This window comes from Heterodontus francisci, chromosome 4, assembly GCF_036365525.1.
Source record: "Heterodontus francisci isolate sHetFra1 chromosome 4, sHetFra1.hap1, whole genome shotgun sequence".
In the NCBI taxonomy this organism is placed as follows: domain Eukaryota; kingdom Metazoa; phylum Chordata; class Chondrichthyes; order Heterodontiformes; family Heterodontidae; genus Heterodontus; species Heterodontus francisci.
Genome location: NC_090374.1, coordinates 49996046 through 50021233, shown reverse-complemented (window position 1 = coordinate 50021233; position 25188 = coordinate 49996046). Strand labels below are relative to the sequence as shown.

Sequence of the window (25188 nt, the reverse complement as noted above, 5' to 3'; positions counted from 1 at the left end):
GGTTGTAACAACCCATTTGGTTCACTAATGTCCAATCTGCTGTCCTTACCTGGTCTGGCCTGCATGTGATTCCAGACCCACAGCAATGTGGTTGACTCTTAACTGTCCTCTGAAATGGCCTAGCATGTCAGTCAGTTCAAGGGCAACAAATGCTGGCCTTGCCAGCGACACCCACATCCCATGAAAGAATTTTAAAAAGTTATGGACTCATTCAACTGTGTTGTGCTAGATTGTGTTTGCATTTGACGGTATGTGGAATAGATTGGTAAAAATGTTATTTGGATTCACTCAACAGTGAGGATCAGTGCAAGGTTACTTGCTTTGGGTTTGGTGAAGACAGCACCTTGAAGACACTAGTTGTAATTCCACGTAAAATAGATGGAGTTAGCAATGTTACAAGTACTGATGTAGTCTCTAGTGAGATACCTTTTCTGTAGAGTAAACCTTCGATGAAAAGGGCACAAATGAAACTTGACATGGAACATGATAAGGGAATTGTTTTTTTGAAAGTCAGTGGATCTGCAGTTTACCCAATCAGGACATTATTGTATCCTCTTAACAAAATCTGATGTTTATCGTCAGAATGTTAGACAAGTATTAATAGCATCAGGTGCTAAGAATCAGAGGGAAAAAAAGCAAATTGTCTTAAAAGTTGCAGACAATTTGCTCATCCTACTTGTCAAAGATTAAAAGTCCTGCTAAAGGATGCAGGTGTGGTTGATGAGTGTGCGAGGCTAATAGAAGAGATTAGTGAGAAGTGTGGAATCTTTTACTTAAAAAATGGGAGAATGCCACCACATCCAATTTCAAGCCTTCATTTGGCATGTGACCTTTACAAGGCAGTTGCCATGGATAGAAAGGTATGGGGCAAAGACAAAAATATTTTCATTCTACATTACATAGACCTGGCAACCAGATTTAGTCTTTCTTCAATAATGCATAGCAAGGAGAGAGAAGGGCAGACCGGCAGTTTAATATTCCATGGATTAGAATCTTCAGGTGTGACGGGTTGGGGGCGGCATTGCACTATTTATCAAGGTGTCAATTACTACAGTAAGGGGGATGTTATCTTGGGTTCCTCAAATGAGGCCATATGGGTAGAACTTAAAACAAAAAGGGGCCAGTCACTTTGCTGGGAGTGTACTACAGACCTCCAAACAGTCCGGGAGAGATAGAGGAGCAGATATGTAGGCAAATCTCAGAGGTGTGATAACAATAGGGGATTTCAACTTCCCCAACATTAACTGGGATAGTCTTCGTGCATAAGGCTTAAAGGGGGCGGAATTCTGAAAGTGCATCCGGGAGAGCTTTTTGAACCAGCACGTAGAAAGTCCTACAAGAGAAAAGGCAGTACTGGACCTAATCTTCGGGAATGAAGCCGGACAAGTGGTAGAAGTGTCTGTGGGGGAGCATTTCAGGGATAGTGACCATAACTCTACGATTTAAGGTAGTTATGGAAAAGGACAAAGATGGGGATGGACTGGAAATAAAGGTACTGAATTGGGGGAAGGCCGATTTCAATATGATAAAACAGGATCTGGCCAAAGTGGACTAGGAGCAGCTACTTGTAGGAAAGTCTACATCAGCCCAGTGGGAGTCATTCAAAAAGGAAATAGTGAGAGTTCAGGGCCAACATGTTCCCATAAAGGTGAATGGTAGGACCAATGAATCCAGGGAATCCTGGATGTCAAGGGATATAGAGGATTGGATAAGGGAAAAAAAGGAGACTTATGGCAGATTCAGACAGCTGAAAACAGCAGAGGCCCTAGAGGAGTATACAAAGTGTTGGGGGGTACTTAAAGATATTAGGAGAGCGAAGAGGTGGCATGAAAAAATGCTGACGGGCAAGATAAAGGAAAATCCCAAGGCATTTTCTAAGTATATTAAGGGTAAGAGGGTAACCAAGGAAAGAGTAGGGCCCATTCAGGACCAAACTGGCAATCTGTGTGTGGAGCTTGAGGACGTAGATGAGGTTTTAAATGATTACTTTTCATCTGTGTTCACTATGGAGAAGGACGATGCAGGTGTAGTGATCAGGGAGGGGGATTGTGATATACTTGAACAAGTTAGCATTGAAAGGGAGGAGGTATTAGCGTTTTTTTAGCGGGCTTAAAAGTGGATAAATCCCCAGGCCCAGATAAGATGTATTCCAGGCTGCTATGTGAGGCAAGGGAGGAGTTTGCATGGGCTCTGACACAAATTTTTAAATCCTCTCTGGCCACAGGAGAAGTGCCAGAGGACTGGAGGACAACAAATGGTACCATTATTCAAGAAGGGTAGCAGGGATAAACCAGGTAATTACCAGGCCAGTGAGTCTAACATCAGTGGTAGGGAAACTGTTGGCAAAAACTCTAAGGGACAGGATTAATCTCCACTTGGAGAGGCAGGGATTAATCGAGGTTGGTCAGCATAGCTTTGTCAGGGGGAGATCAAGTCTAACAAACTTAATTGAATTTTTCGAGGAGGTGACTAGGTGTGTAGATGAGGGTAAAGCAGTGATGTAGTCTATATGGACTTCAGTAAGGCTTTTGATAAGGTCCCGCATGGGAGATTGGTCAAGAAGGTAAGAGCCCATGGGATCCAGGGCAATTTGGCAAATTGGATCCAAAATTGGCTTAGTGGCAGGAAACAGAGGGTAATGGTCGAGGGTTGTTTTTGTGATTGGAAGCCCGTGACCAGTGGTGTACCGCAGGAATCGGTTCTGGGACTCTTGCTGTTTGTAGTACATATTAATGATTTAGACGTGAATATAGGAGGTACGATCAGTAAGTTTGCAGATGACACGAAAATTGGTGTCGTATATAGTGAGGAGGATAGCCTTTGATTACAGGACGATATAGATGGGCTGGTAAGATGGGCAGAGCAGTGGCAAATGGAGTTTAATCCTGAGAAGTGTGAGGTGATGCATTTTGGGAGGACTAACAAGGCAAGGGAATATACAATGGATTGTAGGACGCTAGGAAGTACAGAGGATCAGAGGGACCTTGGTGTACTTGTCCATAGATCACTGAAGACAGCAGCACAGTTAGGTGGTTAGGAAGACATATGGGATACTTGCCTTTATTAGCCGAGGCATAAAATATAAGAGCAGGGTGGTTATGATGGAGCTGTATAAATTGCTATTTAGGCCACAGCTGAAGTACTGAGTACAGTTCTGGTCATCTCATTGAAACCTAAGGAATACATAAAGGGATCGACAGGGTAGATGCAGCTAAGATGTTTCCCCTGGTTAGGGAGTCTAGAACCAGGGGACACAATTTCAAAATTAGGGGGAAGCCACTTAGGACAGAGATGAGGAGAAATTTGTTTACTCAGAGGGTTGTGAATCTTTGGAATTCTCTAACCCAGAGAGCTTTGGAAGCTAATTGAGTATGTTTAAAGCAGAGTTTGACAGATTTCTAAATACAAATGACATAAGGGGATAGTGTGGGAAAATGGCATTGAAGTGGAAGATCAGCCATAATCGTATTGAATGGCCTACTCCTGTTCCTTTGTTCCTATGATCATGATGCACAGGACAGAGCCAATTAACTAGAGCGGGTACTTGTGTGACCTATGTTGCAGAGGGGTCGAATGAATGGAGGGATGCGACAATAGTGGGACCTGCAGGAAAAGCTAGTGGCAAGTTTAAATATGATGGCCAAGAAGCGAAGTCCATGGACTGGCAGAATGGGGTAAAAGAGTGGAAAGTACAAAAGTGCAGTGCAAGTACTGATAGTGGGTCCAGAAGTGAATCTTGTATCAGAAAACGATCACATGCTGGAGAAGGAGCCTCTGATCGTGCAAGATCTCACATTAGTCGTCCTGACAGACATCAAAGTGTAAGCCGAGGCCGTGGCTTTAATAGGTTACACAATGAAATGAAGGCTTCAGAACAGTCTCGGAACAGAACTAGAAACGGAAATCCACATGACCATGAGGTTTTGGTGGCTGCCAATAAACTTGAGGATAAACTAAGAGTCAAAACAAAAGGAATTAGATAGTTGGTGAGAGTTTGAAGTCTATTCTGAGGTACCAGGTAAGGGACAACCAGCCTCATCACAGAGGTGTATTTGTACTGAAAAAGCCCTTGCAGGTGGGACTAATAAGACCAAAGTGAGGTTTGTTGCTAAGGTTTTTGAAGAGCATCTGGATGATACAGATGTTATAGTGGGCTCTCATAGCTGGAAAAGTAATTTTGAAAATCTTTTTAGCTCTTTTGGCCACATATTCATGGGAGTGTAGATCAATCAACATAAAAGCTACATTTCTGCAGGGTAATGTTCTTCAGAGGAATGTATTTTTGAAACTTCCCTAAGAGGCAGTAGTTGCAGAAGGGAAATAATGGAAACTAAACATCTCTAGCTTGAATGATGTTTTCAAGGTGCAGTATTTTTCGGTGAGATTTGTTTTGCTGAAAATAGGTTGTGTTTAACAACAAGCAGATCTGACTGATTTGTTGGTATCGTAAATGGAAATTTTCAGGCATCTTCATAATGCACGTTGAGTTCTTATGGGGTATTATTGGAAAATTTGAGAAATGTGCTAAGATTAGAATAGAATTTAAGATCCGGAATCAGGCTTCTGGGGCTTTTAAATGTATTGGTTTAGATGTTAAGCAGACTACATCAGGAATGACAGCAATCCTGTTTAGAGAGTGTTACTCCCATCTTAGTTAATCGTGCTAGGTCATCACAGAAAGAATGATGTTATACCTAAAGAAGAGACAGAGCAATTGCAAAGCTTGATTGATCAGGTGAGCTGGTTATGCACTCAGACTAGACCCGATGCTAGTTTTGATGTGTTGGAGTTAAGTACTACGATGAAACACCCAAAAGTTCACAATGTTTTAATAAAACATTGAAAATATTAAATCTGAAGAGATGGTTGCTTAAGTTTCCATCTTTAGGTAACCCAAAGAATATAAAACTGGTCATTTTTAATGATGCTTCACATGCTAATCCTACTGATGGGGTGTTTGAGTGCAGCTGGTTTCATAATATTTCTTATGGGTGAAAATGGGAAAGGTTGGGAAGCTAAGAAAATAAAAAGGGTTGTTAAAAGTACTTTAGCTGAAACACTGACTCTTGTGGAGGCAGTGGGTATGGGATTCTATTTGCAAAATATTTTAAGTGAGATTCTATACAAGAGGTAGGCAGAAGATAGCATACCTATTGAATGTTATGTAGATTATCATTCATCATGGGATAATGTACAGTCTACAAAACGTGAGAGTGAGAAAAGATTAGAGATTGACCTTGCTGGCTCGAAAGGAAATCGCTAAAATTAAATGCGTGGATGCAAGTTATCAACTGTTTTACAAAAAGAAAGAAGTGCTTGTATGAAGAAATTGTTAGTGGTCCTAGAGGAGGGGTGTCTCGCAATGTAATGCTCTGTACAGAAATGGAAGTTTTTTTTTAATTGATTTGTTTTGAAATTTTAGTTGTGCATGTTAACTCTAATTTTTTTAAAGAGAAGGGGAATCTGTTAATTGTATATCAGTTGTGTTTAATTATATGCAGGTGGAGAGCATTAGTTGGGTTTTCACTTGAGCAGATAGAAAGAGATTATTGAAACTGGAGTGGTTGAGTTAGGAGGTGAATGTTTATAATGTTTCACCCTATAAATAAATGTTAGACCTGAGTAAGATTGGCTCCACTACTATCCTTCAGCTGGCTTTCTGGAATCTTACATACCACTCAACCTTAAGTTAGATTCCTTAAAAAAAAAAATGCAATCATCATGGGAGTTTGAGTAAGTTACCTGAGCTGTGTCTGTTTTCCCTGGATAGCACTGGCAGGAATGCAGGAACAGACTACTTCAAATGACAAATATCATGGTACTCTGGGGACTGGGGTGATGGAAAGCTTGCTTGGTACATAATGAATTGTAAAATTTTCACTTACTGCACTCGCTCCTTTGGAATTTAAAAAAAAATTCTGAGTTCCACAGTCAGGAGCTCATACTACCTTTGGTTTAAAATATTGTGGGAAAAGCAAAAGCTAGAAACAAATTGTGGATTTCAACTGTATGCCACAGTTGAAGCCCAACACTTTGGTCTAAATAGAATATGAATATACTTGAGTGATTTTAGGTTGATAAATAAAACTCCAATCTGGAGAGGATAATAATTTATTATTGATTTATAGATACAGCACTAAAACAGGCCCTTCGGCTCACTGAGTCTATGCCAACCATCAACCACCCATTTATACTAATCCTACACTAATCCCATATTCCTACCACATCCCCACCTGTCCCTATATTCCCCTACCACCTACCTATACTAGGGTCAATTTATAATGGCCAATTTACCTACCAACCTGCAAGTCTTTGGCTGTGGGAGGAAACCGGAGCACCCGGCGAAAACCCACACGGTCACGGAGAACTTGCAAACTCCACACAGGCAGTACCCAGAATTGAACCCGGGTCGTTGGAGCTGTAAGGCTGCAGTGCTTGCCACTGTGCCGCCCACTGTGCCGTTCTGGAGAAAAGCATGCTAAGTGCCTTTAAACTACATTTTATCATGAGCTTGAATGATCAACAAAATCTGCTGAGCAAGGTTTGGGTCTGCAGAAGGGTCCTGAGTCTGCAAGACAGGATTTATGGAAAAAAAAAGTTGTATTTGTGAATGCAATTTCAGAGCATGACTGGGGCCCCCTTTTTATTTTTAGTTACTTTTTTTCTTTTTTTAAAATTTATTTTAATTTGTTTCATTCATTTTTTTTTAACCATGTGCCTGCCCACTTTTTTTTTCATGTTTGTGCTTTGGGTCAGGGCTGTTCATTTTTCTGTCAGTCAACACCCTCTCTGCACTTAAGTTTTGTCTTTCAGCACGCCATTAACATACCATTTGCCTATGCTCCATGACCACCTTGTCAGTTATTCTCTGTGACCCTGTCCTATCAACACCTTCCCTTTTGTTATCTCTTGCCCCACCCCCATTTTATTTGCTTAAAACCTATTACATTTCTAACCTTTGCCAGTTCTGATGAAGGGTCACTGACCTGAAACGTTAACTCTGCTTCTCTCTCCACAGATGCTGACAGACCTGCTGAGTATTTCCAGCATTTCTTGTTTTTATTGCATTTGTGAAATTGAGTTGAGAAGTGATTTGCTTTGGATGTTTACCTCCCGGCCCCCAAACCTGCTCTTGCATTGTTATTCTATTTAAAAACTACCATGAACAAACTTAGCTTTTTGATTCTGGTTTCTAGAGCGATTCTGTTAAAGCAGAAGAGCGGGACATGTATGAGGAACTTCTGACCCGTATGGAGATTCAAGACAATGTTGACAAAGTCAATGGTGAGTTGATAATTTTCCCTTCTTATGTAGTGTTTACCTGAATATATACAGTGGTTTTTGTCAGTCCCGATACACAATTAACATGATTATAATCTTGCATTTAAGCGAAGCTCGATAAATGTCTGAGGAAGAAGTGACTCGAGAGCTATGCTGATAGTTAGATGAGGAAGGATGGGAGGAGGCTCGAGTGGAGCTTAAATTGGATTGGTTGGGCCAAATAGCTTGTTTTTGTGCTATTCTATATAATGCTATATAATCCATACACTGTTGGAAGTATATTGTTGTTTTGTGGTGAATTGAGTAATTGAAAATAAAGATTTTTTTTTCCTGTAAACAGCCTCATTGAAGCCAGGATCAAGTGTGTAAATGTGTCTTCAGTTTCACTCTTGTAATTAATTTTCTCGTTGAAAAAAAAAGTGACATTTCACAATGGAAACCATTTTTAAACAAACACTTGGATAAGATAGTTATGACCAGCAGTTTTTTGTTTCACATAATCAGAATTAAGTACAGTTGCATTCTTCATTATAATGCATTTCTACGTGACACGTTTATGTATATGCTAATTGTTCTGCGAATTGACTCCCAATATGCTACTTGCAAAACTTGCAGAATTTTCAGTATTTCATGGATTAGAATCACTAAAATTGCAGCACTGTGCAATATCAAAAAATTGAAAAGTAGTGTAAGCAAATCTGAGCCAGCACTGAATCTTTCTTTGGCGTCATTGTACTAGGCTTGGTCCTTGTTCACCATGTTAGCAATAAGTTGACCTGGGTTTCATTATCCAAGCAAATCTTTTGTGGGACTACATGTAATTATTTTTGTTTTACCAGAACTTAGTATCTATTCTCCATTAGCTGGAATGGATGTTTTAGATTCAAAGTGATCCTTCCTTCCCAAGTAACTTGGATAAAAGAAGTAGAACTGTAAAAATATTTGTTTTCTATTTACCAATTGCTTTAAATGTCTTATTCCCTAGTAAATAAAGCTCTTCAGCAGGTGAATGAAGCCCTAGAGAAACATGATCAAGATAATTTACTGGCAGGTCTGCAGATCTCTGCACTAAGACTTGTGGGAGTGCAGCAGGAGAATTCACCATGGTACTTAGCACATCTGTGTACTCAAAGAGAACAGAAATTACAGGTAGGGTGAAGAAATTTAGATTTTCAGTAGAAAGCTGAGAATTATCATTCGTTTACTGTTGATTTAGATTGCTGTTTTGTTTTCTGATTAAGCATTACTTACCACATTTATTTTGGCAAAAATGGCCACTGCCCATCGATGCAGTCCAACTAAGAATTAAAAAAGTTGAAAATGATGCATTATTTACAGTGCATCTGAAGGGTAAGCATATTTCCCTTTGTTTTCTAGGAAGAGAGTTTTCCTGGTATGCTTAGCAAGGATGATCTTCAAGCAGGGGTCAGCGTTTCCAATGACCATGCTAAGGCCCATAAACTTAGTAAGTTTAGTTTTATTTTGTTCTTGTGTTAAAATTTATTGTTATATTGGTCAATTGAGAGGTAATATGTTCAATGGCTCTTCCTCCAAGAGTTGGCATTGCTGAGGATTGGGGAGGATGGGGAAGGGTGGTGTATGATGTTACCCCACCTGGTGGAAAAAATGAGTGTGGATATGCCTGGTTTCCTTTTATGTTTGTACGGTTTCATGAGATTGGTTTACATTCTTAACACAACATAATGTTGTTGTACTAGATTCTGTAACCAGTGGTTTATCTTCGTTTGTATTTATTTATGAAGAGCTTGAAGCAGTTGAAAAGATAAATGCCGCTATCCACAACGGTGATGCAGCCCAGACTATTGAAGCGTTAATGGTGTCGGAGGCTCAGCTGCCTGCAGTGTATTCACACATGGCCGACTTGTACCAGATAGAACTATTCAACCTGCAGAAACAGAACCCTGAGGTAAATGTTTAACATATATATAAAAAAAAGTTAAAATACATGCAAAGGGTGATGAAGAATGTATTGGTTCAAATATTTCGGTATCCTTCACTGCAAATTCCTCATAGACAATGTGACTATACCAGCTGTCCCCTTGTGTGTTTCGCTTTTTAAATTCACTAATGAGATTTGTGATTCTGGACAAGACTTTCAACTCCATTGCTAAAAAGAAGCAAGGCCATTATAGTAACTTGGTTCCAGTAACTTGTATTAACGTGAGTGATAGATTCCTGTGGAGGTTCATAAAAATCATAAACAAAACACGTGAAGACGAGTCTTTGATCTGTTCAAATGCTGTGTTTAATTCCAATCTTTTTGCAGTTTCTTTTTCCCCCGACAGCATGCATGTAAGTTTAGGACTTTTTTTGTGTTAGGTCTTTTTATCCTTGCTGGCTACATAGTTTTGAAAGAACATGTGACCTGCACCAAAACTTCTACAGAGTTGTTGCTGGATTTTGTGTGGCTTCCCCATGTTAGCCTCTGCTTAGTTTAGTGCCTCCGTCCAGTATCACTTAGACCAAAACCTCATGAGTAAGAAATGGAGTTTGTGTCCTGTAACTCTATGGACCTGCATATTCAGCTTCCAGTTTGAGGGGCTACTCTGATCATCACATGATATTGAAATTCTGTTATAAAATTAAATTTAACAGAACTAGGATTGAGGAATGATTTTGCTTCACTACTTAGTGGGTTCATGTGGGTCTAGCAAAACCACATTCCATTATTGGGTTGCTTACTCTGGAGAACAGAAGCTAACCACTGTGACGTATATCCAATAGTTTCAGGATCGATCTTCATTTATGTGTGCGGGTTAACGTGCTGCAATAAAGATAAAACACTTCCATTTTCCCTAATGGGATCATTTAGAGTGTTTTCAAAAAAAATTTCTACAGTAATATAAGATGACATCAGTTGTTTAGACACTTGTATTTTGTGCTCTTTCACAACTCAGTGCCAAATTAGTCCTAAATTATCCGCAATTAAAACACATCTGAATGTTCTTGAGCATATATTGCCATCAAATCCGTTAAACTGTAAACATTTTGAAAAGATGAATGCAATTGTCGGTGTCTGATACATTCAGAAAATATTTGGATGTGAATTGTGGCGGGGCGGTGGGGGGTTCGGGGTCATGGATAATGCACTTTTATCAAGTGTGCTGTGAGCTGCTTATGGGTCTGTTCAGGTTCAGTAGCAAAGGCGATCAAGTCTGATTCTCAGGCAGTATATGAGAGAGACTGAGAAAAGTTGTCCCATGAAGGCAAACCATTTAGCTTGGATTCACTGCTGGTCCTTATTTCCATTCCAAATATCCGGGAGTGCCTGAAAACTGATTTGGTAACAGTTTGGTAACCACTGCACATTTACTCCCCACATTCTAAGATATGGTATACATTGTGCCTTCAGCCAAAAACTATGTATTTCTGTAGCCAACCCCAGCTCTTCCTTCTCTAGTAACATTTTATTGACCTGCCTAGTTTATGTGCAACATCAAAGTGAAATTCAGTCACACTAATCCTATAAGTGTACCTGTATTTGATGCAATACTGGTTGAACAGTGTAGATTCTGGGTGGTAGCTTGCTCAGTCAGGAGTAGCTAACAGAGGAAGTACATGCAACATGTATATTAATTTAGTTTCAAAGAAAATAACACAAACCATTATTCTTACAAAATTTCAGCACCAACCATGTCTTTGTTTTCATAAACTGTCTTTTGCTCACCAACCTGCAGGGGAAGCTAACACATGACGAACTTGCTATTGCGGTGGAGATGTTGTCAGCAGTGGCTGCACTAAATGAAGCATTGACATTAAATGATGTTCAGGATGTGTTACAGCACCTCACCAGCTCCCCTATTGGACTTAGCAACCTGCATGATGCAAACACGCAGCGGTATGTTGTTCTGAGTGCTAATTCTCTCACTGCAATTTGCAAACCCAGAGTGATCTATTCACAATTCCTTCACACACAAGAAATTGTTCAATAAGAAAATGAATAGCATTATGGTAATAAATGGTACTGAATAATTCTAGATTTATTAGGCAAGACCGTTGAAACCAATATCAGAGCGTGGGGAAATGACATGTAAAGTATCCTTTTACGTAAGCCAATGTGACAATGTCATTGTAAAATGTTAATTGGCATATAATTATGGTATATATTTTTATTATGAAAAAGTGAGGATCCAGTTCAGTAATTTCTCTGTCAGCTGTTTCTGTGCTGTACGACTCTATGACTCTGGAACTGATATTTAATTACACACCTAGGTTATGATTTTGGAAAACTAAGTGATAGTATGAATGAGGAATAATTCATTTACTGAAGAAGGGTTCATTGCCTCATTTGACAGGCAAGTTGGATCCTAAGTTTATTTTAATTCTAAAATATTTATTATAGAAGCACCTGTTAATGAAGACTGATTTTTTTAAAAATACAGAATGAATGATCAACTTTAGAAATTTATAGCGCGGAAGCTCATTCAATAGCTTATGCAGATATTAGCTCGTTGCTGCAGCAATCCCAAAGCTACCTCATTGCCACTTATTTTCCATGGCATCAAATATTATCCACCTTAATAGAAGAAAAGGTGTCTGCCTCAATTCTTCCCTGTTGAAAAGTGATCCATGCTCTCTGTGTAAAGAAATTTCCCTTAACCGCTCTCCTCACTTTCTGACCATTTTAAATTGATGACCCTTTGTTACTAACTCCATAAACTAGAGAAAATAGTATTTCCCTGTTCTCCATATTGAAGCCTTTCACAATTGTTTTTAAAGAAACACTAATAGGTGGCCTCAGTTTTCTCTATGCGAGTGGAAATAGTCAGTATCTCACCTCACTTCTCATAGCTATAATTGCTTATCATACTGAGATGTTCTCCATGACTTTACTCTCCTTCCCATAATGAAATGCCCAAAACTGCCTTATATAAATTTAGCAATACCTCTTTGCTCCTAGCTATGAAATCCAAAATGTTGTTTTCTGTTCTTTATGCACTTTCAAGGAATTTTGTAATTTCTTTGTTTACTACCTGTTCAGAATTTGCATTGAATGTATACTCTCATGCCTTGTTTTCCTTAAAATATATAGCTTCACATTCTTTGTGCTAAATCGCATCAGCCCATTTTGCTAACCAATCTCCTGAAATTGTTTTCAGTCTCACTGTCAGGCTGTTTACCAAACCCGAGCTTTAACTATAACACGATCACAGCTTTCTGCTTTGCTCATTTTCATGTAAGGGGGCTATATTTTTCTTCATTTGCATTGTGTGCTAAGGAGAGGGAAACTGCACAAAAATCTGAACTTACCATGTGACAGCAGGATAGATTTTTTAAAAAGTAATTTTCTGTGCAAATTTCACCGTGTCCTTTAACAGATTCAAATTTGCAGATAGTTCTGTGCACTGAAGTAAATTATTTTTCTTGGCAGTACTTGCAAAGGAACAGTCTTGCTATCTGGTGAGATTAATAGATTATACAATTATTTTCTATGTAATATTCCTACCACAATGGATGTTGCTTTAAAATATATATTGTACTCCTACTAACCAGTTATTCTGCTTTGTTGTACCTTTATTACCTTGTTACTGTATTTGGTATTTATCATATTCTGCTTCTGTAATTTCTGTGCACTTTGTACTCAAGGTTGTTTAGTCTCCTTTGGTTAGATGCTGTAACAGTTTTAGTACTTGAAAATTTCATTACTGATATGTTAGGTGGTTAGCTCGATTTATATGTAACCAATTTCTCCTCTATTTATACATTTTAATCTTAGCTTTTGCTCTTTTGGACTTCACACACTAGTCAGATAAAGCTTCAACTCACCCTTCCCCTCCTCCAATTAAGATTTGTAAGTCACATGACTGGAAAATAATATTGCAATATATCTCGGCATCTTAAGTTTTTTTTTAATAACCCAAAATATAGAGTTATCTCACCACCTTCAATTGTTTCCTGCACCAGAAAGCTGACCAGCTTCCTCTTGAATTTTGGAACACCAGCTGCTTCCACTGTTAGTCAGTTCCAGAAGTTTATCACCCTATGTGTAATGATCTGTTCCTCTTCCACCTTTTAAGCTTGGGTCTGTGTGCTCTGGTGCAGGAGTTGTGGTAGAAATAGCTAATGGTGTTTTTAAACAGCTTCCATTTATGTGGTGCCTTTAAGATAGCAATTTTTCCAAAATGCTTTATTGCTGGGCATGGGTGGGGGGTGGGTTGTGGTGCGGGGAGGGTATGTTAAAATAAAGCAGTTACTGGTGAGTCATGGAGGGAGAGATTTGATTTAAAGATGACTAGAGAAGAGTAGTGGAGGGATTCCTTGAAAATAGGGTCACAGTGATTCTACTACCAAAGGTAAGGGGTGAGGGGAAGCCCAAAACACCAGAGTTGGAGGACAAGAGTGGGGGAGGAGATATAAGGCTGGAAAAGATTGTAGATATTAAATGGGGAAAGACCTTGTACAGTTTTGAAGATAAATCCAAGTGTACTAAATTTGATGTGTTGGAGCACCAGGGGAATTGTACGTCAGCGGGGCCTGGGGTGATAGACGGATTGGAGTGGGTACAAGCAGTGAGCTTTGGACCAGTTGGTGTTTATGGAGGGTGGTGGGTGGGAGCCTAGTAGGAAAGACATTTTTTAGGAATCCTTTCACTACTCTTCTGTCTTCACCTTTAATCAAATCTCTCCCTCCATGAAAAAAAATTGAGTCCACGTGTGAATAAAGGATAGACAGGATTTCGGCAGTGGGGGACTGAAGAAAGGATACCAAGTTTCACATGTTTTGACTCAGTGAGTAGCTGAGGAGGGGGATAGAGTCTGTATCAAAAGCATAGTGTGTGTTGGAGGCTGAAAATTATGCTTTTACTCTTCCTGATAAGTTATAGGATGTGATTTATGTATGACTTAATTTGGACAGGAGGTCTGATAGCATAATTAGACATGAGGGTCAAGAGAAGTGGTAGATAGGTAGCACTGGATGTTATCAGTGTACAGGTGGATATTGAACTCATGTCTGCAGATGTTGTCACTGAAGGATAGCATGTAGGTGAAAAAAAAGGACGAAGAATAAGACCGTTGGGAGTCTCGATGTGATCATGCAGATACAGGAAGAAGAAACATTGCTGGAGACGTGCTGAATGTATGCAGATAAGTAATGAGGGGAGGTGATAATGGGTCATGGTGAACTGCGTCAAATACTTCAGAGATGTTGAGAAGGGCAAGAAGGGATCACGTATATTGCCTTGGGAAAGAGATCTGACACGTTATGACAGTGTTTACCCTAAAGCAATGATTAAAGAAATATCTGATGCTGAATCTTCTAGCTTAAAACAAGAGAGTATCAATTCAAGGAAGTGATGCTTAGAACTGTAGTCAGCCCACACAGTTGAGTCGTGTGTCCAGTGTGGTCACAGGCATAAGGAAGCATTCAAGCCTTTGAGGCTGTATAGTGAAAGATTACAATAGTGAACCCCAGTGTCCGAGAATTGAGTTATGATGTACAATGTTATTAGATTTCTAAAGGATTTTTCTTTGGTTCAGTGATGCTGACCACACTGCACTTTGTAAACAAACCGTAGAGTATGTTTGCTTATCCGGTATCTGTATAAATGTAGTAAGCTGCAGGGGTCGATTAGAGAAACTTTGTCATAGCACTCTGGCTTGCTGGATATACCATATGCCATCTCATGATTTTCTCGTCCTTGGCAGACGGAAGAATAAAACCAATTGGACTATGCCTTAGGCTAAAAAATATTGGTCAGTTTTAATGGAAATAAATTGATAAATGAATGCTGTTAAATACTAATAATTTATTTTAAATGTTTTGCTATCTTTCTAATACAGTGGAATATTCAAAGAATATTGCTGAAAAAGGAGTCATTCTGTCGAGGTTTTTCATCTTGCACTCATCAGGACAGACGCAAGAAAGCCAAATTTCAAAGGGAGCAAAATTTATACTACATGAGAAAGGGGTGCTGATTGGTTGGCAAGTTGACTCTGGTTGAGGTGTGCCATGGAGAATGCACTAGTGAACTGTTGTCCCCCATGCTTTTGTTTAATTCAGAAAAGGCGTAACGACTGGACATGTTCTTTTTACCTGCAGAGGACAGGTCCCTGTGTATGAATGTATGTAGTTTCTCGCAAGCGTAAGCGAGTCACATTGCGAGCCCGACTGATTATGGTTGTTAGTGTAATTCTTAGTACACTCGGGATTGTTCAGTAACAGCTGTCCAAGCTCAGAATCACATCTAACGTTGGACATTATCTTCTGAATCTGTATTCATTGAACGTATGAACTTAGCAACTCGTGCAGTTGAGTTCAGCTTTAATGACACCATATATGCTCAAATAATTAGTGTTGCCATGGGATACTCTCTAGGCCCAGCTCTCGCTAACAATTTTGGTGGTTTCCACGAGAAATGCGTTTTCAATGGAATGACCCCTAACCTCTTACCCCTTGCATATTTCTAATACGTAGACGATACGTTTGCTATATTTGAATCCGCAACTGTGTACAAGAATTTCCTTACACACCTTAATGCGCTCCATCCCGTGATCAAATTCACCTTTTGAAATGGAGCTGTCTAATGAGCTCCCTTTCCTCTAAGTGCTAGTTGAGAAATCCGCCACTAAGTTCTCTATTACTGTCTACCGCAAGCCTACCTGCACTGGTCAATATATGCGTTGGGATTCCTACAGCTTCACACGCTATAAGATTGGCCTTTTCTGCAATCTTGTAAATAAGGTCCAAGCCATTTGCTCACCATGCAAGCTTGGCGCCAAAATTGGGCACATCAAAGCTATCCTGCAGGATAATGGCGACACCGATCAGATCATTGCTCGATAGCGCATACACACGAATGGGCCTGAAAAGTGCCCAGTCTACCTCAAATTACCCTGGAGGGGTAAAGTATCTCAAAAATTTGAGCAACAAGTGAAGCAAGCCATTTCACACTGCTACCATGCAGTAGCAACAAATATGGTATTTTCCACTAACAGGATGCTGCTGTTAAGCCAAAAAGATGTTCTGCTTACTGCATAAATGAGGAATGTGGTATATGAATTCCAGTGCCAGTGCGATGCCAGGTACGTAGGCTGTACGTCTCAATGACTGGTGGATCGTATCAAACAGCACATCCTTTCGGCTATTCGCAATAGGCAGAGTACTGACTTTTTTTTATTCATTCATGGGATGTGGGCAAAGCTGGCCAGGCCAGCATTTGTTGCCCATCCCTAATTGCCCTTGAGAAGGTGGTGGTGAGCTGCCTTCTTGAACCGCTGCAGTCCATTTGGGGTAGGTATACCCACAGTGCTGTTAGGAAGGGAGCTCCAGGATTTTGACCCAGCGACAGTGAAGGAACGGCAATATAGTTCCAAGTCAGGATGGTGTGTGACTTGCAGGGGAACTTGCAGGTGGTGGTGTTCCCATGTATTTGCTGCCCTTGTCCTTCTAGTTGGTGGAAGTTGTGGGTTTGGAAGGTGCTGTCTGAGGAGCCTTGGTGCATTGCTGCAGTGCATCTTGTAGATGGAACACACTGCTGCCACTGTGCGTTGGTGGCGGAGGGAGTGAATGTTTGTAGATGGGGTGCCAATCAAGTGGGCAGCTGTGTCCTCGATGGTGTTAAGCTTCTTGAGTGTTGTTGGAGCTGTACCCATCCAGGCAACTGGACAGTATTCCATCACACTGCTGGCTTGTGCCTTGTAGATGGTGGACAGGCTTTGGCGAGTCAGGAGGTGAGTTACTCGCCTCTGACCTGCTCTTGTAGCCACGGTTTTTATATGGCTACTCCAGGTCAGTTTCTGGTCAATGGTAGCCCCTAGGATGTTGATAGTCGGGGATTCAGCGATGGTAATGCTGTTGAATGTCAAGGGGAGATGGTTAGATTCTCTCTTGTTGGAGATGGTCATTGCCTGGCACTTGTGTGGCGCGAATGTTACTTGCCACTTATCAGCCCAAGCCTGGATATTGTCCAGGCCTTGCCGCATTTCTACACGGACTGCTTCAGTATCTGAGGAGTCACGAATGGTGCTGAACATTGTGCAATCATCAGCGAAGATCCCCACTTCTGACCTTATGATTGAAGGAAGGTCATTGATGAAGCAGCTGAAGATGGTTGGACCCAGGACACTACCCTGAGGAACTCCTGCAGTGATGTCCTGGAGCTCAGATGATTGACCTCCAACAACCACAACCATCTTCCTTTGCGCTGACTGTACTCAACCAGCCCATGTTTGCAAAATTCAGAACATAATGTCCAACATTGGATGTGATTCTGCCATTGGACAGCATTTACTGAACAATCCCGAGTATGCTAAGAATTACACTAACAACCAATTTAAGATTATCAGTCAGCTCACACTGTGGCTCACTTATGCTTGCTAGAAGCTACGTATATTCATACACAGGGACCTGTCCTCTGCAGGCAAAAGGAACATGTCCAGACATTGTGCCTTTTTTGACTTAAATAAAAGCATAGGAGGCCCACAATTCCCTCGTGCATTCTCCATGGCAATGCCTCGACCAATCACAGTCGACATGTGAATCAATCAGCACCCTTTTCTCATGCAGTATTAATTGCCACTGCCTTTTGAAATTTAGCATTCTTGCATCTGTCCTGATGAGTGCAAGACGAAATGCTTCAATATCTTTTTTTCAGCAATATTCAAGATCTGTACTACCAAGTGACTATTGAAAGAATAGTTGAGTATTCTTTGTAGAGCTCAATCTCTTAAGGATGCAAAAATTTTCTTGCCTATTTTCTGATCTCCATACAACTGCTGCACAATATTGTGAATGTAGAGCGCAGTGCAAGTTCCTTGTTTCTCAATCAATATTTTAAACTCTTGTGACTGTTGAGGGGGAGCTATTTAAAACTATGAGCTAATAAACGTGTGACTGATTTCACATGCAGAACAGTGCTGTGCTGCTAGTTCCTTTAAACAGTCTTCCTGACAGGCTATTTATATTCAATGATTGTGTATGTATCTTGTGTCTATCCTTGGAATATGTTGCACTACCATTAAAACAAGACTGACTCTAAAACACTGTTTCCTCCGTATTATATGGCTGATTGCTACTATATATTCTCTAGGTCTTGCCTATTGCTCTCTGCTTCAGAATGGGAGAAAGCCACCTTAAACATATCATTCAAAATCTGTTGAAGATGCACTGAAACAAAGACAATTTCTCATAACTACATTAGATAAATGAACATTCACAGGACTCAAAACTTGAATATTGCTGAAAATAGAGACACATTTTCAAAGCTTTTCATCTTGCACTCATCAGGACAATCGCAAGAATAACAAACCTAAGGGAAACAACTAGTTGTACTGCATGAGAAGAGAATGCTGATTGGTTGACAAGTGAACTCTGGTAGAGGCGTTGCCATGGTGAATGTACCAGTTTATGGTGACTGACAGTTAAATGCCAAGCTTTGTTTGAAATTTAAACATGGCAGCTTGACAGCCTCAGGCCATCAGGTTTAAGTTTCAAACAAAGCTTGGCATTTAACTGTCAGTCACCATAAACTGGTACATTCACCATGGCAACGCCTCTACCAGAGTTCACTTGTCAACCAATCAGCACTCTCTTCTCATGCAGTACAACTAGTTGTTTCCCTTAGGTTTGTTATTCTTGCGATTGTCCTGATGAATGTAAGACGAAAAGCTTTGACAACATGTCTCTATTTTCAGCAAGACTCAAAACAGTTTGCAGCTTGCAGATACACTTTTTTTATTTGTTTGTGTTGTATGGGTGCCACTGATTAGGCCAGCATTCATTGCCCATCCCCAATTGCCCTTGAACTGAGTGGCTTGCTAGGCCATTTCAGAGGGCATTTAAGAGTCAACCACATTGCTGTGGGTCTGGAGTCACATGTAGGCCAGACCAGGTAAGGATGACCGATTTCCTTATCTAGAGGGCATGAATGAACCAAATGGGTTTTACAACAATCAACAGTGGTTTCATGGTCACCATTTAGATTAGCTTTGAATTCCAGATTTTTTTATTAATTGAATTCAAGTTTCACCATCTGTTGTGGTGGTATTCGAATCCATTCCCCCAGAGCATTAGCCTAGGCTCTGGATTACTAGTCCAGTGACAGTCCACTATGTCATCACCTCATCTCTACCTATCTGTCTGCTCCAGCCTGAAATGTTGACCCACCCAGGTTAACTAGAGTGAACTGGGATGGGTCCCTGTCGACTCCTTCAGGCATCCGTGCTTTAACTCTGCCTGTCTCCTGCCTGTTTCCTGCTGGAAGATCAAAATTGCTGCTGTAGATTTTGCTATCTACCACGTAAGTTATATAAGATAACCTATGTAGAGTAAGTAATCCTGGGCTATTATTTCAAACCAAACCATAACAATAAGACCAGATGCGCAAGTTCAGTTAGTGAAAAGGAAATTTAGGACTAGTGTGGGAAAGTTCTTTGAGTGATCAGTACACAGACCTCCTGACAGGAAGGCAATAACATTTGGAATCAGTTGATGGTTGTGATGGGAAACTGTAGGCTATTTCTGGATAAGTGGGTGTTTATCGTTCAAAAGACCTTTATAATCTGTATGGTGTTACCTAGATTCAAAGTTAGCTTTATATTAGAAAGGTAGATAAATAGTTTCTGTTCCCTTTAGAAACTGGAAAACTCATATGCTCTTGATCTGCCTTTTTTTTCCCTGCTGTAAACAGTCTGTTTGCTTAGACTTTACCCATAGCTTGGGTACTTTGATATCCTATCTTAAAAACCTACATGTAAATGCATGAACTTTTTTTTACATACTGTTTGTCTCAGCTGAGACTTACTGTGACCACAGAAGTGTAAAACAAGTTTCCATATGGTTGTGCTATCGGACTTTTCGGATTCTGAGTTTTCTTTCTCTCAGGTATGCGGACATGCTGATACTAATGAAGGGACAAGCTGCAGACCAAGGACAGCAGTACTTGAGCTGGAATGACATTCAGAGCTGTATTGAAGAAGTCAATTTGCAAGTTAAGGAAGAAAGCGAAAGTAAGTTCCGCGACCTAAAATTGAGACTTTCTGTCTAAATGTAACAAACTACCAATTTTCTCCATGCGCTAAAATGAACTAATTTACTTTAAAAGGTGTCTCCACTATGCAGTTGAACTGCTTACATGGACTGGCTGTAAGTTACGGTAAAGCTGGCTGTCCAGAAGATGGCCGGTACAGCAGTCTGTGCTGTAATTGCTGTGACTGTAGCACACTAACTCATTCATGTGCTGCATACATTGTAGTATAAACAAAACGGAGGCTCACATTACTCAGACACAATAAAATCTCATTGAGATACAAATTATTTTCTTGAATATAAAAATGAAAAATCATATCCAATCTAATCCTTTTCCACAAAAATCAGAGGCAGGAATTTTTGGTGGTTAAGTCTGTCTTTGAATACTAATTTACAACAGTAGTTTAAAATGCTTCATTGACTTTAAACAAAATTCATATTTCCTTTATCATATGCTGGATTATTGTAGAAAATTCCATTGTCTTGTGCTTCATATTAAACAGAGTAATGGATCCTAAATGTAAATATTGTTGAGTTGCTCAATGACACAAGCTGAAAGTGGAAAGCTTTGAGCTGTTTGTAACCTTCTAAATCCTTGGATGAATTTGCTACTATCTCCTATCTTTTTTTGATTGTGAAGTTCTAGGGAAGGCGTATTTTAATATGCCTCATATTTTTGTTTGTGGTAGCTTACATGGTAAACACTGAAGTCAGACTGGCCTTTGAGGTTGAGATGAAAAGAAAAATTGCAACTGCAGCAAATGCTAGCAATATGCAGTAAATCTATTGACATCTGAAAAGAGGAAATGCAGTTTAACTCTTCAACTGAAAAGCCTTCATCCTGGCTGCAGTGTGTTTTTCACACTCCGTGAAGTTGTACATAAGGAACGCTTCACTGAAAGACTAATTGTTGCATCCTCATTGCAAGGTTATCAATTAATCAGTGCACTGGTTTCCATATATACCCGCCCATGTTTATAAATGCTAGTCAATGTTTTCAGCACATAATCACTTGACTCTAAATAATTTGTGATTGCAAAACTTACGTTAAATTTATAGATATTTTGCACTACAGATATATTGCACTGTGCTGTCTAATGGCACTGTACCCATGTGTGAACACTTGTGGCATTTTCCCTATGGTATGAATAATTTTTCAACTCTCATGTATGAATTAAGGATTATTCCCCTTTCTTAACCCTGAAGGCATTGACTTCTGGGAGTATGGTTCTGTGGCTATTGCTGCTGTACCTCCCACCAGCCCCATATTTCTTGTGAGCACCTGAACACTGTTGGTAGCTTACTTGACAATGGCTTAGTACACTGGCTTCACTAACTTGGGCGGGGAGGGGGGGGAAGTAATATTTATAGTTCTACTTTGGCAAATTTTAGTTGTATATTGAAAGAACAAACATGACTGTATCTACAACAGGTAATTCAGTATTTGGTAAGTATGTAGAATTAGTGAAATTTGAACTTGTAAATCTTTTTTCAACAATCAGACATACCACAACATAATCCCATTTGTTACATTTGTTGTAAGTTTGTATTTGATTTAATCTTACCTCTACAGAGGTCATCGCAGCTGGTCTTATCAATGATATAGTAGATAAAGAAGATCCCAATAAAACACTGGAAGCATTATTGATGCCAACTGCTAAATTACAGGGAGTGAAACCTTCAATAGCACGCCATTATCAAGATGTCCTATGGCACACTAAGCAACAGAAGTGCAAGGTGAGTCTTCATAAAATGTCTGCTTATTTTGTTAATATTTATTTGTCTATTAAATCCTCTCATTGTAATTGAAAATGTAATAGAAATGCTACTTTGGAGATCATTTGTGGTCACGCTCAGCCTCACGATTTCACATGGAACAATGATGAATGTTTTATGCCCAAAGAAAATGTTTTTTTTTTTTGCCAGTGGGAATTTTCTAGCGCTTCCAAGAAACCATTTTTGAATTCTTTGGTTCAGTGTTATGTTATCATAAAGGTGGTGGATAGGCTGACTAATACTTTGTTGGGTGTAGCTGGATACTGAATAGAGTTGTATTCATTAAATGTTAAGGGGATTAAAAGTGAAATTTCACTCATTTCTATTTAGCCGTTGGGATAAGCCCCGAATGTCCTGAAGATGTCTGTTTATTTGAACCATGCAAGAGGCACAAGCTGCAAAGTATAAATTCCGAAATCCATCTTAAATAACCTATATAAACTCATCAATATGTAAATCTAACCACTGGATTTACAAATGTTTTCTAATTTATTTTCAGCTGAAAGTTTTTTTTTAAATTATGTATTTCACAATAATTATATTTATCAACTAAATTTACTTTTGTGTCTTTTGTCCCTTTCAAGTTTTACTTGAAGTTATCAAACTCTCCTAATGGCTGGTTTTGGGTTTGTCGCTGTGAGCTGGATTTGGATTGTGTAGGCTGAGCTTATGCAGAGTACCTAATTTTTCAGTCTGCATCATTACTCTTCAGTTAGTTGTACTGGTGGCATACTTTCTTGAGATTCTATTATTTTATGCTCAGTAAAAACCTTTCTCTCTATGTATTTATAAAAATGAATGTTCTGATTTTGCAGCTTGCATAGCTTTTGTTATGTGTTCCCTAATGGAAAGTGTATTAAGCTGGGTGGAGGGGGGTGCGGGGGGGGAGAGAGACACACACACGCATATTGAGGTCAGGGAGAGTCTTTTTTCAGTTTAATATAAACTAAATGGTACAGTTTTAAAGGGAGTACAGGAAGAGACATGGAGTCCTCTCGAAGGTGCCGGGACAAGTTGAGAAGGCTATTAAGACATTCGGGATCCTCTGCTTTATAAATGGACGCATAGAGAACAAAAGCAAGGAAGTTGTAAAACACTGGTTATGCCCTAACTGAAGTATGATGCCCAATTCTGGGTACCACACCTTGAGAAGGATGTCAAGGTGTTCGAAAGAGTGCAAAGGAGGTTAACATAAATTGTACTGGGGTGAAAGACTTCAGTTACGTGGCGAGACTAGAGAAACTGGAGTTGTTCGGCCTAGAGCAGAGAAGGTTAAGGGTTTTGGTTGAGTATATAAGGAGAAACTGTTTCCAGTGGCAGAAGAGTCAGTAGCAAGAAGGCACAGATTTAATGTAATTGGCAAAAGGTCCAGAAGTTATAGGGGGGAAAAATTGTTTAGCCAGCAAGTTCTTATGATCTGGAATGCACTGCCTGAAATGGCGATGGAAAGGGATTCAATATTAACTTTCAAAGGGAATTGGAAAGCAAACTTGAAGGGGGAAAAATTTGCAGGGCTATGGGGAAAGAGTATGGGGAGTGGGACTAATTGAATAGCCCCTTCAAAGAGTCGGCAAAAGCTTAATGGATGAATGATGACCTTCTGTGCCGTCATTGTTTGATGATTTAGTTCTCTTATTAAGGAAAATCACCAGTTGAATTCTGAAACCAATTAATTTTATTTTGCCTTTTTGTGGACAGTTTAAAAAAAAACTGTTAATCGCTTGCATTTGGAGATTTGTTTTCTAGCAAAGAGCTGGCATAGACTAGCTGGGCAGAATGCTTGCAACCTGTTGACGACATATGATTCTGTAAGTGAAGGAGACATTTCTTTAGACAGGATTCAAGCCCATGTCCCATATGTGAAAACATATTGGCTCAGAACTTGCAGCAGTAATAACAGCGAGGCTGTCTGGCTCGCTGTTATTACTAGGTAAAACCGATAGCAACTTCTATCAACCACGCATGTGCAGTTAAATGCGGAAATCGGAAATTACGGTTGGAGATACCCTGCTCCTCCACACGGTGTGTTTTTGCAGTCTTCGTTGTTGGAATCAACATTGAAATCACAGTTAAGGTGCATACTAAAGCAAATTGCTCATTATTCTTGCTGTAAAGATCAATTTAAAAACTTTAGCCTTGTTAATAAGGAGTAACTCTGGCCCTGAAAAATTCATTTTACAACTGTGGAGCCTCATTCCCTCAGAAGAAAATTAAAATATTGTTGATTTAAAGAAAATAAAAATTAAATTTTTTAAATGTTTCTCCCTTAATTCCATGTGTGTCACAATCTTTGTTTCATTTCTGTACAATGATTTTAAATGCATATTTCCTGCTTTGCTATCTGAGGATTCTTCATTCTGGTTGGTTGATCAGCCTCCCTGTTTCCTGCTCTGTTGCTGGATGCCAGAGATTACCTGTAGAAGGTGCCTAATTCAAATCGATGTTGAAAAAGAAGCCTGCACTCCAGAGCCTGCTTAAACCTTTGTGGTTAGCTTTTGTCGAGGTGAATGCCTAGTGTCATTTCTTCACCACCACTGACTGTGAAATCTGGGCCATTATTCTATATTGCTGCCCTCAGATTCATATTCATATTCATTGGGTTGAGAGAACTTTGCCACAAAATTATTGCCATTTCCTGGCACTGAGATGTTGTTGGACTTTGCACTGTGGAGTAGTGGTGCTGTTAATTTAAGTACCAGTAGAGGTCATAATACACCCAATGGAACTTTCCAACGTGTATTCTAAGCTCTCGTTAGATAAACATTTGTCTTCATATTGTCGACACTGCTGTTCCTCTGCTGTCTTTTAATCGATCCCACATTGCATCGGTTTAAATCTGAAGCAAGATGACAGCTTGGTGGAGTTGACTGTACTGTTGTCTCTATGACAGCTGCTATGGGTGAGAGTCCCACCTTTCCTGAACTTGAGCACATATTCAGGGATGATGCTGTGCTACCACCTCTGGTGGATGATCTGCACTGACCTGTGCAGCGTGTTTGTGAGACAGAATTCAGTTGGGAGGGGCATCAAAAGCTGTGATCACTTCTGGAATTCATTTGCTTATGTGCAACATAAAATACAAAAGCTGTATGATCACTCAGCTTTTGAGAGCATTTTGGGTTCATAAAAGTACACGTTTTAAGT

The 25188-nt window shown here is 39.8% G+C and overlaps 1 protein-coding gene across 3 annotated transcripts in view; it reads left to right on the top strand.

The window, feature by feature from the left end:
* iqgap2 (IQ motif containing GTPase activating protein 2) overlaps positions 1-25188 on the top strand; it is a 416923-nt gene that overhangs the window by 232155 nt on the left and 159580 nt on the right. For all 3 annotated transcript variants that reach the window (XM_068029497.1, XM_068029496.1, XM_068029498.1), the window contains 7 exons: positions 7197-7284; positions 8267-8430; positions 8659-8746; positions 9045-9208; positions 10980-11140; positions 20125-20249; positions 21842-22005. In XM_068029497.1, the coding sequence (XP_067885598.1) occupies positions 7197-7284; positions 8267-8430; positions 8659-8746; positions 9045-9208; positions 10980-11140; positions 20125-20249; positions 21842-22005 (954 nt within the window). The remainder of the gene's footprint in view (positions 1-7196; positions 7285-8266; positions 8431-8658; positions 8747-9044; positions 9209-10979; positions 11141-20124; positions 20250-21841; positions 22006-25188) is intronic.